Source organism: Mizuhopecten yessoensis, unplaced genomic scaffold (genome assembly GCF_002113885.1).
Source record: "Mizuhopecten yessoensis strain PY_sf001 unplaced genomic scaffold, ASM211388v2 scaffold10603, whole genome shotgun sequence".
Classification (NCBI taxonomy): Eukaryota; Metazoa; Mollusca; class Bivalvia; order Pectinida; family Pectinidae; genus Mizuhopecten; species Mizuhopecten yessoensis.
The window spans coordinates 1,771,395-1,786,344 of NW_018408629.1; the positions used below are offsets into that span (position 1 = coordinate 1,771,395).

Genomic DNA, 14,950 nt, shown 5'->3' on the forward strand with positions numbered 1-14,950 from the left:
CATATTACTAGTACAATGTTGTTTTATTTTTCATACTGCACCGTCATCTTTCTTTGAATATGTGTATCATGTTTTCATGTTTCTATTGAATAATATAGGAGCGGTCTTTCAAATCACAAAATCACACATTTAAAAAGAAAATGTTTGTGGTAGACAATTCAATCAATTTAAAACCAGTCATTTTTACCGTTACGTGACCGACAGATTCTTTTGATGTTCATTAAAGGATTAGACTTGTCTTCTCGTCTCATCCATAAGGTGGTGAACACGTACTGGGCCTTCGATTTTACTATGACATATTCCAGGGGTGCAGAGAGCGTAAGTGAACGTAACCCCTGGAGTATCGAGATCATGTGTCACTGCGTGTAGAATTAGATCGTCTGCGACATCCAAATAATCCAGTTTTTATGTAAAATTCCAACGCATTATTGCCTTTTTTGTTGTTGTTTCTCCCGTGATAAAACATAGGAAGCGTTTAAGCAACTGTATAACTGTGTTCTTATATCAAATCCTGTGGTCAAATGATCTCCTATAGTTACTGCAGGGTGTGTGTAATGATCATAACAGGTGTTTCTGAATCAAATGAATGATTTTTGGAGTTATTCTGCTGCATAAAAAGGAAAAGATTAAATGTATGGGTGTATGGTATCAAATATCCTCCGGAAACTTTCGCGACGTATGTAGTAGATTGTTTCTTCAAGTAAATGAAGCTCATAAAAATTCCAATCTGCTGACTGTTCGACTTTTTCTTCAAAAATATCTACAGTATACATATTAACACCCCCCTCCCCTTCTTTAATTATATGGTAATTAATACATGCTACGTCCTTATTTTGATATTTCACCGCGGAAAAAAAGGGAAAACGTATTTATCGTCTTTTCGCCAGGGGCGTTTCTAGGATATTTGAAAGAGGGGGCGGAGAATCAAATCTTTATCCGAACGGAGCGAGGCGAACATTTTTTTGGACCTGTTTTTTGCTAAAATAATTGTGAAATGCACTAATGTAACGGTTTTTTTTTAAAAAAAAAGGGGGGGGGCTTTTTTTAAAAAAAAAAAAACGCCCATTACGCCCTCACCTGGACCCGCCCCTGTTCGCAACGGTTAACATATATCGTCTTTCGAAACAAAATATTGCATATTACATATTTTATATTATACAGTGATATTTAACGGGTCGATGAAAAATGAATGTTTATGTGTGTCAACGTTTTTATTTTTGACTTTTTATTGCTAGTCAAAGATGCCAATTCATTTACTTTATCAATAAAATGTGAATTGAGATATATAGTGTATTTTTATTTTTTATTTAACTTTAAAAGCCGACCACAGTTGCACGTACCTACTATTAACATTGACCTTGTTAGACTTTCAGTTGCTGGGTACGTTGGATTGGGATATAACGTACCCAGCGACTGAAAGCTGTCTAACTTGACAAGATCAATAATAGGCCTAATAGTAGTTGTGTGCCACTGTGAGTTGACAGTACATTATTGTTCGATAAGAGTTGTTCCCCCCTGAAGCAGCATTACTAAAAAAGCATGCATCATTGAAATGTTTACACTATACACTTAGACTTATTACACTTAGCCTCATATGCTATTTTGATGTATGAACCGTATTGAGTATGGCAGAGACGTGGCCTTATACCGGCGTTTCTGATTATGTCTATAATATGTAAGCTAAATGGAAATGAATTGACAGTAATGAAAACTTAGATTCCGAGATTGAAAAAGGTTGCTCGGATGAGATTTGCCTATCTACATTTTGTATCTATCCATCTATCTATTCTGCAACACTCTCTTTCGAGTATTATGTGCAGCGTACGCGTCTGTGCATGTTAAATGGTATTCCGTGGTGACCGAGAAATAACAAAATATATCAATTTGTCTTAGACTGTATTCTTTTTTAGATAAATGAAAGTCTGCTAAATAATCCGGAATGTTCCTTTTTCCCTTTTCCAGTTTAGAACACACTACGCAAATTTTGATGACGTAGAACACAATCCATGTGGTTTCGGCATGCGCCATTTCTCACGACTGAGTCGGATATAATATCGTAGCAGCTGTATATTTTCATCTTCATGAACTGCTTTATGAAAACAATATTGGATCATTTAAATACAAACATTAATATATACAAATAACTATCGGTAAGTGTGTTAAGATAGCCATAAAAGCTCGGTATATCATTCGTACAATGCACAATACGGTGAGCCGGTGTCTCTGAACTGATTAAGAGAGAGAAAAAAAGGGGGGGGGGTCGTTTTGATTGATGCAATTTAACATGCCTTTAATGCAATAACAGGGCTTTAAGTTGACCCATAACATTTATCAATTTCAGAAGTCAAAGATAGTCCACCTTCAAACTTAGGGGAACAAAACATGTCAAATAGCCGTGTCCTTTGAGACCCAAGGGTCGAAGGCGGGTGATTTTAAGGAGTCGAAAAATATTCTCAAGTGTCTGTTTGTTGAAATTCCTGAGTTCAATTTAATTTTATGTTGGTGACTTGGCACTTTATGCAATCATTTGTACTTCATTCTTGAATTTGTCCAGAGATACAGGCATATGTCGGGTCCAATACACTTTGCCGATTGAGCTACAGGGGCTTGTATAGACTTACATGATAAAAATAGCTTGAAATGCATATATATATATATATAAGTCTATACAAGCCCCTGTGTTTGAGCTATATAGCTGTAAAGACATATATTAAATAGCTCTATTGACCTATCTGAAATAGGTCTTTTTAGCTATTTTCAAGTGATTTTCTTTTTTAAGGAAAACGAAACAAAGTCACTATTAAAAGAAGATTGTATCATGAGGTTGATAACAAAAGATATTAAATGTAAGTATTCTTTTTCAAAAATAATGATTTAAAAATTCAGAAATTTTACATTTATGAAAAATGAAAATAAACATGTTACTATGCTTTTTGTAGTCAACATTACCATAATCCTTATTGTTTATGGGACTTTGCTTTACTTTAATGAAAATGGAAATCTGAGAAAATATAGCTCAATACAGCTAGAATTTATAGGTGGATATAGCTATATATAGGTCTTTATAGCTATATAGCTCAATCAGCAGAGTGGACTGGACCTGTATATGTGTTGGATAAATGAAAATTATAAAATTGTCTTCCTACCTTAGATACCGGAAGGTATGTTGTTGAAATTAAGCATAATCATGGGTGAGGAAAAATAAGTTTGTCAAATATTTCATTCTGAATGCATGTGACTTGTGAAATTATCCAAAAAAAGTGTTGTTTCCCTTACTCTGTTGTCGGTCGGAAAGGGCATTTTAGGAATTCAAGACATTTCGGTATACATACCAAGTAGTTTCTTGAAAGTTACTGAATGAAATTATAATTTGTAATTAAATATAAATTGTTTGGAGGAATTTTAGACAAAAAATTGTCTTAATTTGGTTCTGCATTCCAAAATGTCACGGTGAAGTGACTTGAGCATGTATAGCTGTAGTAGATCCCGACTCTTCCGGTAAGTCGAGCAGCCCCAAGTTTTCTAGATGATCAGAGGGTCAGTTGTTGAGGGGGTATATATATACGTATATACGTACCAACTGTGGGCACCAGGGTTTGAAATTGAGAACGGAAAGAAGAGTCATTGCACATATACACTGTACTTGCAAACTTTTTGAAAATGTCCATGGAGAAGATTCTGCATGCTCAAGATTAAAACCTCAATGTAAAGTGTTTGTACCTCCTAGAGCCAAATCACCCTTTACATGACATATTTTTAGTTGTTCTTTCAGATGAAATCATTAGATCTTATAATATAGGAATAGTTTAGCAAATTCGTTGGTTGAAAATGCTAAATTTAAGGGAAAATAGTGGGGAGTTGGCATGTACATGATTGCAGAAGTTTGAAAAAATGTTTCCGCACCTGGGAAAATATACATACAGGAAAATAAATCCTGAGCTATCTTTGTTTTAATATGATGTTTTCTTTTTGTCCTTTACTCCGTCCTGATACTGTGTGTTGATAGTGAGTTTCCTTTTTTGTGTTATATTTATTTTCATCCTCTAATTAGTCTTACTGAATGTGTTTTAATTTGTTTTTGTAATATTATTCTTTCGTTCCTATTAGTTCCCTATCCAAAATACAGCAGTATTGAAATATGTATTTGGTATCATTAACACTTAATTTAAATATCTATCAGAAGTACCAAAACATATTTCCTTTTTGTATCAAAACCTCTTATGGGTGCCAATGCAGAATGTCTACAAAATTGATGATGATGTTCCAAATTAAACAGACCAAGATTAGATTGATGGTCGTATTTGAGTGGTGGTCTATTGAGTGAAGACAAATGTACTAAAGCACAAGTTATTATTTTATATTGTAGCCAAATCATGTCAATTTGATGGTTGAAAATTTGCTAAAAGTACAACAACTTAGGTCTTCATTTTCATAATCCTGTGCATTTACCTCAATTGTAAACCATCAAGTATCTCGAACCATTAAGAATAACGGTTCTGATGACGAAACGCCTCATGTGCTGAAACTAGTCAACATAGCTTGGATTAAAGTGGTTATACCCAGCATGACGTTGTCATGGTCATCTTTTCCTTTTGAATATTCATTAAGAAGAACGTTAACTTAGATGAAAGAATCGTCTAGCAAAATGACATTGACCAGGTCTAGATCTGCTGACCATAGAAAGAGCTCCTGCTGAGACATAGATGGTAAATGAAATATATTTGAAGGATAACCTCAAGATGATGTAATTTGGAACATCATCAATTTTGTAGCTAAATAAATATTTCAATACTGCTGTATTTTGGATAGGGAACTAATAGGAACGAAAGATTAATATTACAAAAATGAATTAAAACACATTCAGACTAACAGGATGAAAAGAAATATAACAACACAAAATTGGTATTCTAATAGGATTAGGTGAACTACTATTGTCAGTCTGTATGGTATCCATTGTGGATGATTTGTTCCAACAAGCTTTAGGGACTTCGGGCATTAGAAGGCTTAACGCTCAGCAAGTTAGGAGTGGGACGACTGGTTCGCCCGTTGTCAGTATAATGTGACCGGGTGGGGTGTCCTGCTGGGTGTCTTCGGCAGTATGTTTCAGTGGGGTAGCACTATAAAGTCGGCATCAGTTCCGCGCTATCACAAGGAGACAAACACGAACATATCGCAGCCTCCCAAAATACACACACATACACTACAAGCATGCATCTTGCACACAGGGGAGGCCGTCCTTAAATGACCTTACCTGTTAATAGGACGTTAAACAAAATCAAACAAACAAACAAAAAGCATTAGAAGGCTGCCTTCCTCTACTGAACAGGGACAGACTTCCAATCTTCATATGCATAGTCTAGTTTACCAATCATGCATCAATGCATACATCCAGGCAATGATCAGTACAAAATAACAACACACACTCCTCTCTAGTTGAGTAAGAATTTGTAACGGAACAGAATATTATTAGATGAATAGATCAATGAGTTTATGAGATAAATCCAACTGCCTTCACTTTTGTTTTTTTAATATGTGTTTGATGGTTTCACAGAAATCTAGATAATCATGGCGGGACGTTTCTTCAGAGGATCTGACTCAGAGTCGGACAGTTCCAGTGATAACGATGAGCAAGCATTCGCGCCACCGAAAGATAGGCCTGTTCGGCCTCTGTAAGTAGTTGTTTTGATTTTTAAGTCTGATTAATATCTATAGAGATACAGGAGAATAAAAAGAGATCGAAAGTGGTTATAAGCATGTAATGTAGAATGTTTTCAAGATTTATGGTGACAATTTGTTAAGTGGAAAAAAATCAAACATGAACGATTCTAAATTTGTTAGTGTAAATATGTAAATGATGACATGCTTTTGTTCATAGTTCCGTTTAAAAGTGACTTCAGTTCTTTGAAGCGAAGGAGGGCTACTACTTAGTTTCGTTTAAAATTGACTTCTGTTCTTTGAAGTGAAGGAGGGCTACTACATAGTTTCATTTAATATTGACATCAGTTCTTTGAAGCAAAAGAGGGCTACTACATAGTTTCGTTTAAAATTGACTTCAGTTCTTTGAAGCGAAGGAGGGATAATTGTCTCAGAAAAAAAATGTTCAGTGAATGTGGAAATGTTTGAATGTGGAAATGTTTCGCATGTTGAATCAAGAGTTTTTGTTTCCAGTGCTTTCCAGTTGAGTGACGATGAAGAGGAACAGACTCGAGTCGTACGCAGTGCTAAAGACAAAAGGTACAATAATTGCTCTTTCAGCAAGTGTGAAAAATCTTCTCTCAAGCTTTAATTTCACAAAAAATAGACATCATCTTTTCATGCTCCACGCCCACTGGTGAAGCATATACTGTCGTCATTTTACTGGTGTCATTCTGTCTGTCCATCTACATTTGAATATTTAAATCTGTAATGATATGCAAATGATACACTATTGACATACAGATGCTAGGTTAGAGCACAAACAGTAATTGAAAACTTTTTAGTGAGCTTTTGAAATGTCTGTTTCTTTTTGTCAAGCAAAGAATACAAAGCATCAGACAATATACTTCGAAAATATTTTGTAGGTATGAGGAACTGCGAAAGATCATTAAATTAATAGGAAACCACAAAAAGATCAAGGATATGTCCAAGGTTTTGTCAGGTGAGTGTAACAGTTTTATAAAATATATAAGCTTGTAGTGATTGAACACTTGGTAAGACCTTGTTCTACTACCACTATTTGCCCAATGAGATTTTGGCATTATATGGGGAGAAACATATCAAGGAATTGTTAAGAAAAACAAACAATTTAGTAATATTAGATGTTTGCGATAACCAATGCAATTGGTCTTATAAAATTGAGGTTTCAGATAGCTGTAATTTATTAATGCCCTTTGCTGGGTATTCAATATTTAATTCACTACATTTGTGTCCATATAGTAATGGTGCAAAATTAAACTGATTTTATTTTTTTGTGGTTGATAACATTAGTCATCTTTCAATTGGGTGTTGTTCTGTTAAATCTAATTGCAATGAATATCTTTTAGTTTTTAAACTGTAAACTTTGAGACCTGCAAAGTTGAAAACCTAAAGAAAATACTGTAAATTTGCTTATATAAGGGCGTTACCAAATGTTAGCAGATTAGCGCATTGAAGATTTAGTGCATTCACAAAATATGTAATAGAGAACAGCATACATGAAGTTCAATTTTAGCACAATATTAAAAGCGTGAACAGCATTTATACAAGACTACCGCCAAAATATGAATGTTTACAGTAATTGACATTGCTTGATGTTAATTTCAGGCTTTGAGGACTTGGGTCGTGCCTATGACAAAGCAAAGAAGGTGGTTGATAAAGAAGGCGGGACTCCAAGGTTCTATATCCGGTCTCTGTCAGAGTTAGATGAATTTGTTAATGAGGTAACTTTTTATGTGTACATTTGAAACACAGTGTTTTTTCTGGAGGACTTTTTTGGGCCAAAAATGGTCTCTATTCCCAATTGAAACTATTTCCTACTGATGCCTAATTCCAAAATTTTGCAGTTTTACTGTTTTCTTACCAAAATGAGACAAATGATTGTCTCATGTTGTTGTGATTGGTTGTAGTGCTGGGAAGATCGAGAGGGCAGGAAACAGATGAGTAAGAACAATGCCAAGGGTCTGACCACACTCCGGCAGAAGCTCCGCAAGTACAACCGTGACTTTGATGACCAAATAACTAGCTACAGAGAGGTAAGTAACCAGTCTTGTTCATAAATTCTAACATTACGAGTGAACAATGTATTTCTGTCATTTCTATGCAACACTGAAATCACAATCAAAGATCATACCGTCCCAACAGAAAGATTGGTCACTAGTGGAGTTGGGTTTGGTTAAGGGCTATTTTAACTGAATATGAAAAAATAAGTAGTTTGCATTTTCCTTAATAATAAGTTGGAAGTGAGTTCAAAAATGTATTAGAATATAAGTGAAGTACTGCTAATGGGGGTCACAGACCCGGGTCTCAGCATTTTGTAAGATATGCCAATCTTACCACCATCCATTACATATTAAAAGTAATTTGATATAAACAATACTAGGCTAGTGTGGATTGATTCCCATCGCCAATACATACAATTTTATGTCAGGTGCCCCCTCTCGTATATAAAATCTTTTGAAGAAATTGAAAAATGTCAAAGTCGTGTTGTGACAAGCCATTTCAACATTTCTACACTTTGTATATGTCTGTTACAGCACCCTGATGAGGGCGATGAAGATGACGAAGAAAAAGGTAATGAACCAGAGTACATCTATATGAATTTACCAACCTAATGAAAATGGTTTAAAATAACTGAACCTTTATTAAGATACCACCTGTAATTAATAACACATAAAGGCTTTGACAGTGTTGAACCCTATTTAAATTTTCACTTGGAATGAATTGTTTCATAAAAACATTGGAAAAGTGCATGAATTATTGTGAGAAGTGGTCTAGAAAAACTTTTGCTGAGGAATGTACCTTTTTAGGTGTAGAAGCATACCAGTACTGTATTAACTGTTCCTTGGTAGTTTTGTCTCCAAGAACTATCCCAGTTAAAATTGTCCCTCGATCGAAATTTAAGCTAATATATCCTTTGAGCTCGGAACATAACAGGGGTCAAATATGTTTAAAACCTTCAAACAACTTCTCAATAAGCAAAAGGCCAAGGGTGAGGATATTTGGCCATTAACATGTTGGGATGAAGGACTACCAAGTTTGTTCAAATGAATGACCTTCGCCCATATTCAAGGTCACGGAGGTCAATATATGTTTAAATCTTTAAATGGCTTGTTCTGTATATCCAAAAGGTCCTGGGTAATGATATTTTGCCAAAAGCATACTGGGTTGGAAGACTAAAATCTTTGTTCAACCTAGTGTCCTTGTTCGACATTCAAGGTCACAGGCGTCATATGTTTAAATCTTTTAATAGGTTCTTATGAATCAAACACTGATATTCTGCCTGTAGCTGTATTTTAGTCCACTTTTAAGATTACAAGTGTGAGATTAATATCAGGTGAGTGATTCAGACCCATTGGGCCTCTTGTTTTGATGTCATGCTGATTTGATGCCAATTTTGTTATTTGTAATATTTCAATATGAAGTCCAACAGTACCAAACTCAGATGACACATGTGATGTTATTGAATTTATATTGAAATCATATCACCTTTAGTAAACTTGTAGTTATACATTGAAACAGACGACTTGATGTTTCACTAACCGTTTTTTTTTTTATCAAACATATCAATGGTCTGATTTCCTGTTTTGTAGTTGTTGAGGAGAAGGAAGTGGATACGGAGGAAGTGGCTCCAGCTCCTGTAGTACCTGAAGCCAGTCCCGTCTATCAGAAACAGGAGGTATGTGTAACATTGGCTTGTTAAAACAAATACTTAAATAACCTGAGTAAGACAGGTAACTGTAAATAAGTCCTGGGCATGTATTCATCAAAACGTTTTCATGCTCAAGCTCGGATCTTCTGTTCTAGTCCGATTATTTGTTCCAATGATAAATTAATAAAAAAAAACACATTTTATCAAAGATTTGGAAAAAAATTGGGGAGACTTTTAGTCAAATACACTTTTCAGTGTTTACTCTTAATTTGAACATGTCACATGGTTTAAGGAAGTTGCAAGAAAGTTGGTTTGAGCACAGAATCCATGCTGTTACCCAGTAGAGGTATGTTTGCATGAAGGTCTTCTTCACCTTTAGCTCATCTGGCCAAGTGAGCTTATATTATGCAGTGGTCCGGCGTCAATATTTTACTTCAAACAACTTATTCTTAATAACCACAAGGCCTAGCGTGATGATATTTGGCCAGAAGCAAACTGGGATGAAGGCCTACCTGTAGCTTTATTTTAGATCACTTTTAAGGTTACAAGTGTGAGATTAATACCAGGTGAGCGATGCAGGCCCATTGGGCCTCTTGTGTTAACATTGTATTTGTCAGACAAACAATAAGGCCCAGTTGGCCTCTTGTTTATATTTATAACTGCCACATTTTAAGGTCAACATTAATTGTAATCAATATACAATTTGGGCAGTCGGTGATAAATCATAGTTTGATAAACTGGGAATTTAAGTAATGCAAGTCTGAGGAAGTGGGATTCTACTATGCTACAGAAACTTTCCATGGGAAAGGGCCTTATGATGCTCCTAAATTCACTTTAAAAAACCTCTGATCTTTTATGTGATTTTTCCATTATAATGAATCTCTGTGTGATCTTTCCTTCAGAGAAAAATCTCTTCAAAATTGTTGTTGTTTGTATGTCATTCTAAAATCAAAATGACCGTGAAGGTTGACAGACAATTAACCTGGGAGTGGTGCACACTTTAGAAGAGTGTTCTCTTGTGTTGTTATTTAACTGCCACATTTCAAGTCAACATTTGAACTAAGTAATTTGGCACTGATATCAAATACCTTTTGTCAATGTTTGATAAAGGGTTGTAGATTTGTGCAGACAATAAGTAGAGGGATAATTAGCTACTCTGTGTTACTATACCAGATGTAGTCAGTCCCCTTCTGACAAGTTCTAAATTCCTTTTCACTGCAACTTTACAAATGAAATGTTGTCACCAAATCTTGTGTATTTTATATCTTATTCCAAAGTACTAGTAGTTTGATTGCTTCATTTTTGTTATCACATGTTTCATGATGATTCCTCTTTTCCTTATAATTAAGGGCCATGCACCAGTGCCTGTTGACTTGGGGAAAATGTCTCGTACAAAAAGCGTGATTTTGGGAAATGATTTTTTGCATTGATTTCGGAAAAATACTGTAGAACCCCACTATCTTGAACTCATGGGGTCTTGATTAATTATTTGAGGAATACATGGTATTTGACAAATCCAAGGTTAGTTCGACATCATCATGTGTTAATCAGGTGAGAAGGTGACTACCTGTTTGGCGAACAGATAGGATAAAAACTCTAAAAGGATTTTGGCAATCGGTGATTAATCAGAGTTTGATAAACGAGGAATTTATGATGAAAGTAATGCAAGTCTGAGGAGGTGGGATTCTACTAAGCTACAGAAACTTTCCCTGGGAAAGGGCCTTATGATGGTCCTAAATTCACTTTAAAAACCTCTGATATTTTATGTGATTTTTCCATTATAATGAATCTCTGTGTGATCTTTCCTTCAGAGAAAAATCTCTTCAAAATTGCTGTTGTTTGTATGTCATTCTAAAATCAAAGTGGCCGTGAAGGTTGACAGACAATTAACCTGGGAGTGGTGCACACTTTAGAAGAGTGTTCTCTTGTGTTGTTATTTAACTGCCACATTTCAAGTCAACATTTGAACTAAGTAATTTGGCACTGATATCAAATACCTTTTGTCAATGTTTGATAAAGGGTTGTAGATTTGTGCCGACAATAAATAGAGGGATAATTAGCTGCTCTGTGTTACTATACCAGATGTAGTCAGTCCCCTTCTGACAAGTTCTAAATTCCTTTTCACTGCAACTTTACAAATGAAATGTTGTCACCAAATCTTGTGTATTTTATATCTTATTCCAAAGTACTAGTAGTTTGATTGCTTCATTTTTGTTATCACATGTTTCATGATGATTCCTCTTTTCCTTATAATTAAGGGCCATGCACCAGTGCCTGTTGACTTGGGGAAAATGTCTCGTACAAAAAGCGTGATTTTGGGAAATGATTTTTTGCATTGATTTCGGAAAAATACTGTAGAACCCCACTATCTTGAACTCATGGGGTCTTGATTAATTATTTGAGGAATACATGGTATTTGATAAATCCAAGGTTAGTTCGTCATCATCATGTGTTAATCAGGTGAGAAGGTGACTACCTGTTTAGCGAACAGATAGGATAAAAACTCTAAAAGGATTTTGGCAATCGGTGATTAATCAGAGTTTGATAAACGAGGAATTTAAGTAATGCAAGTCAGAGGAAGTGGGATTCTACTATGCTACAGAAACTTTCCCTGGGAAAGGGCCTTATGATGGTCCTAAATTCACTTTAAAAAACCTCTGATCTTTTATGTGATTTTTCCATTATAATGAATCTCTGTGTGATCTTTCCTTCAGAGAAAAATCTCTTCAAAATTGCTGTTGTTTGTATGTCATTCTAAAATCAAAATGGCCGTGAAGGTTGACAGACAATTAACCTGGGAGTGGTGCACACTTTAGAAGAGTGTTCTCTTGTGTTGTTATTTAACTGCCACATTTCAAGTCAACATTTGAACTAAGTAATTTGGCACTGATATCAAATACCTTTTGTCAATGTTTGATAAAGGGTTGTAGATTTGTGCAGACAATAAGTAGAGGGATAATTAGCTTCTCTGTGTTACTATACCAGATGTAGTCAGTCCCCCTCTGACAAGTTTATAATACCTGATGCAGTCAGTCCCCCTCTGACAAGTTCTATTTTTTTTGTATGAGTGTGGTCCCTTTGGGTGCAGAGGGGCAGTACTCGAAAGGAATTTTGATGCCACATGGTAGGTGTGGTACACTGGGGTGACTACCTGTTTGGCGAACAGATAGGATAAAAACTCTTAAAGGATTTTGGCAGGCAGTGATAAATCAGAGTTTGATAAACGAGGAATTTAAGTAATGCAAGTCTGAGGAAGTGGGATTCTACTATGCTACAGAAACAACCCCTGGGAAAGGGCCTTATAATGGTCCTAAATTCACTTTAAAAAAACTCGGATCTTTTAGGTGATTTTTCCACTGAACTAAGTAATTTGGCACCGATATCAAATACCTTTTGTCATTGTTTGATAAAGGGTTGTAGATTTGTGCCGACAATAAGTAGAGGGATAATTAGCTGCTCTGTGTTACTATACCAGATGTAGTCAGTCCCCCTCTGACAAGTTCTAAATTCCTCTATACTTCAACTTTACAGATGAAGTAGTCACCAAATCTGGTGTATTATACAATACTTCTTATTTAAAAACTGACAAATCTCTTTCTCCATTGTTATAACAATATTATTACTTCACTATCAAATTCACCATTTTTAGCTCACCAGGTCTGTATCACCCTTAGGCCAAGATCATTCAATTTTGTATAAACGGTGGCATTGGCCCTCCTGGGGGAGAAAGAGGTAAAACCTTTAAAATCCTTCTTCTACCGTAGGGATAAAGGTATTTTATCGAAATTTTGTCTAGAGCATCCTTGGGCCAATGGGACTAAATTTTGTATAAACAGTGAGTGAGGCCCCTTTAGGGTGCAGAGGGGTGGGGCTCAAAAGGGGAATTTGAGGTTAAAATCGTTAAAATCCTTCTCCTTCTGTACTGTTGGAGGGATTTTATCCACATTTGAATTGGATTATCCTTTGGCAAAGGGGACTAAATTTTGTATAAATGGAGGGTGTAGCCCTTCTGGGTGCAGAGTTGCGGGGCCCAATGGGGAATTTTAGGTTTAAATTTTTAAAATCCTTCTTCCTCTGTTCAATTTGAGGGATTTCATGCGATAAGAATAATTTTGCCATGGTTGCTTTATTATCCAGGTGAGCGAAACAGGCCCTCTGGGCCTCTTGTTTTTAGAAATATTCTACTTGTTGATCTCTGTTTCAGGGTGTTGATGATGAAGATGATCTACTTAGTGACTGGAGTTCGTCAGAAACAGACTCATCGTCATCTGATGATGACTTGGAAGTGGGACCAGGAGGTTACACTCTTGCCATGTTCTTGAAAAAGTAAGGAATGTAAAATTATATTTATCTCTTTAAATATACAATGTGCTTTTGGTAAAATTGTGATAGTGTAAGCCAATGTCTGGTCAGTTCGACCAAAATATTAAACTTAAATTTTGTCAAACCTGTTCATGATCAAATTACTCAAAAGTATAGCTACTAGATTAAATGGAAGCTCAAACATAGCAAACAGTCAAGTGGCAGATATGGGACAACGACCACAGTCAAGTGGCAGATATGGGACAATGACCACAGTCAAGTGGCGGATATGGGACAATGACCACAGTCAAGTAGCAGATATTGGACAATGACCACAGTCAAGTGGCAGATATGGGACAATGACCACAGTCAAGTGGTAGATATAGGACAATGACAGCAATATATATTCATAATCTGGTAATAAGTAATGTTAAGTAGTTCTTACATTTTTTGCTTATCAATTTTCATTAAAAAAATAATTTGTTGCTTCTTAGCCAATTCAAATTCACAGGAGGTTTACTGTAAATAATTATTATGTCATAAAGTGAAAGACCTCTTAAAATGAAAAAGAACAACCCAGAAACTCTTTATTTTTGGTTCCATTGAAATATTGAATTTCTGTTTATTTAGGAAACCTGGTGAAGAAGGCGCAAAGAAAGAAGGAAAGAAGGAGAGAGCGACAAAGAAAGAGTCTCGACCCAAATGGCAACCTGTGAAGAAACCAGCTTACTCTGCAATTAAGGTGATTTATTTATAGTTCATGTCTCCAAAATCCTGAATGCCTTTTAACTTTGTTCAGGTAAAGCACAAGTATTACATAATTTATATGTTGCATAAAGTCTCGGTACCATTTTATGGATCTTCTCATTTTCAGTTGATCAGACGTTTCAAAACCATTCAACTTAAATGAATGGTGGCCATAAAAGTCATGTTCAGTTGATCATGTGTTTTCAAAACTGTTCAAGGTATCTTAAGAAAGGGTTTTCCAAAATGAAAATGAATGGTTGCAATAACGTTTAGGTAAAGTGATGAAATACAAATTTACATGATGTTGATATTTGTTGTAGATATGAACAGGTTTCACAAAATCACTCTCCCTAAGGTTGTATTTGATGAATGAATTAAGATAAATTACAAATAAACAGTCATTCTTACAAAACTATGTAAATGACATCTGTATAAATTAACGTATAATACTGATTTTAGCGCACTCAAATTTGAATGTATTATCAAATTTCAATAGATTAGCCCCTTAATACATTGGCAAACTCAGAAAATATGAAATAGAAAGCTATATATAGAAACTTTTCTTCGCTCAGTCTT

General features: G+C 35.3%; 1 protein-coding gene across 2 annotated transcripts in view; it reads left to right on the top strand.

Moving 5' to 3' along the window:
* Nucleotides 1-1,987: 1,987 nt before the first annotated feature.
* LOC110461366 (eukaryotic translation initiation factor 3 subunit C-like) overlaps nt 1,988-14,950 on the top strand; it is a 29,741-nt gene continuing 16,778 nt past the window's right edge. Inside the window, exons 1-10 of one of the 2 annotated variants that reach the window (XM_021514812.1) lie at nt 1,988-2,150; nt 5,552-5,669; nt 6,169-6,234; nt 6,561-6,637; nt 7,282-7,397; nt 7,584-7,709; nt 8,211-8,247; nt 9,267-9,352; nt 13,530-13,651; nt 14,258-14,369. In XM_021514812.1, coding sequence (XP_021370487.1) covers nt 5,566-5,669; nt 6,169-6,234; nt 6,561-6,637; nt 7,282-7,397; nt 7,584-7,709; nt 8,211-8,247; nt 9,267-9,352; nt 13,530-13,651; nt 14,258-14,369 — 846 coding nt within the window. In that variant the 5' untranslated portion in view covers nt 1,988-2,150; nt 5,552-5,565. The remainder of the gene's footprint in view (nt 2,151-5,551; nt 5,670-6,168; nt 6,235-6,560; nt 6,638-7,281; nt 7,398-7,583; nt 7,710-8,210; nt 8,248-9,266; nt 9,353-13,529; nt 13,652-14,257; nt 14,370-14,950) is intronic. The other variant, XM_021514813.1, reaches the window with a different exon arrangement.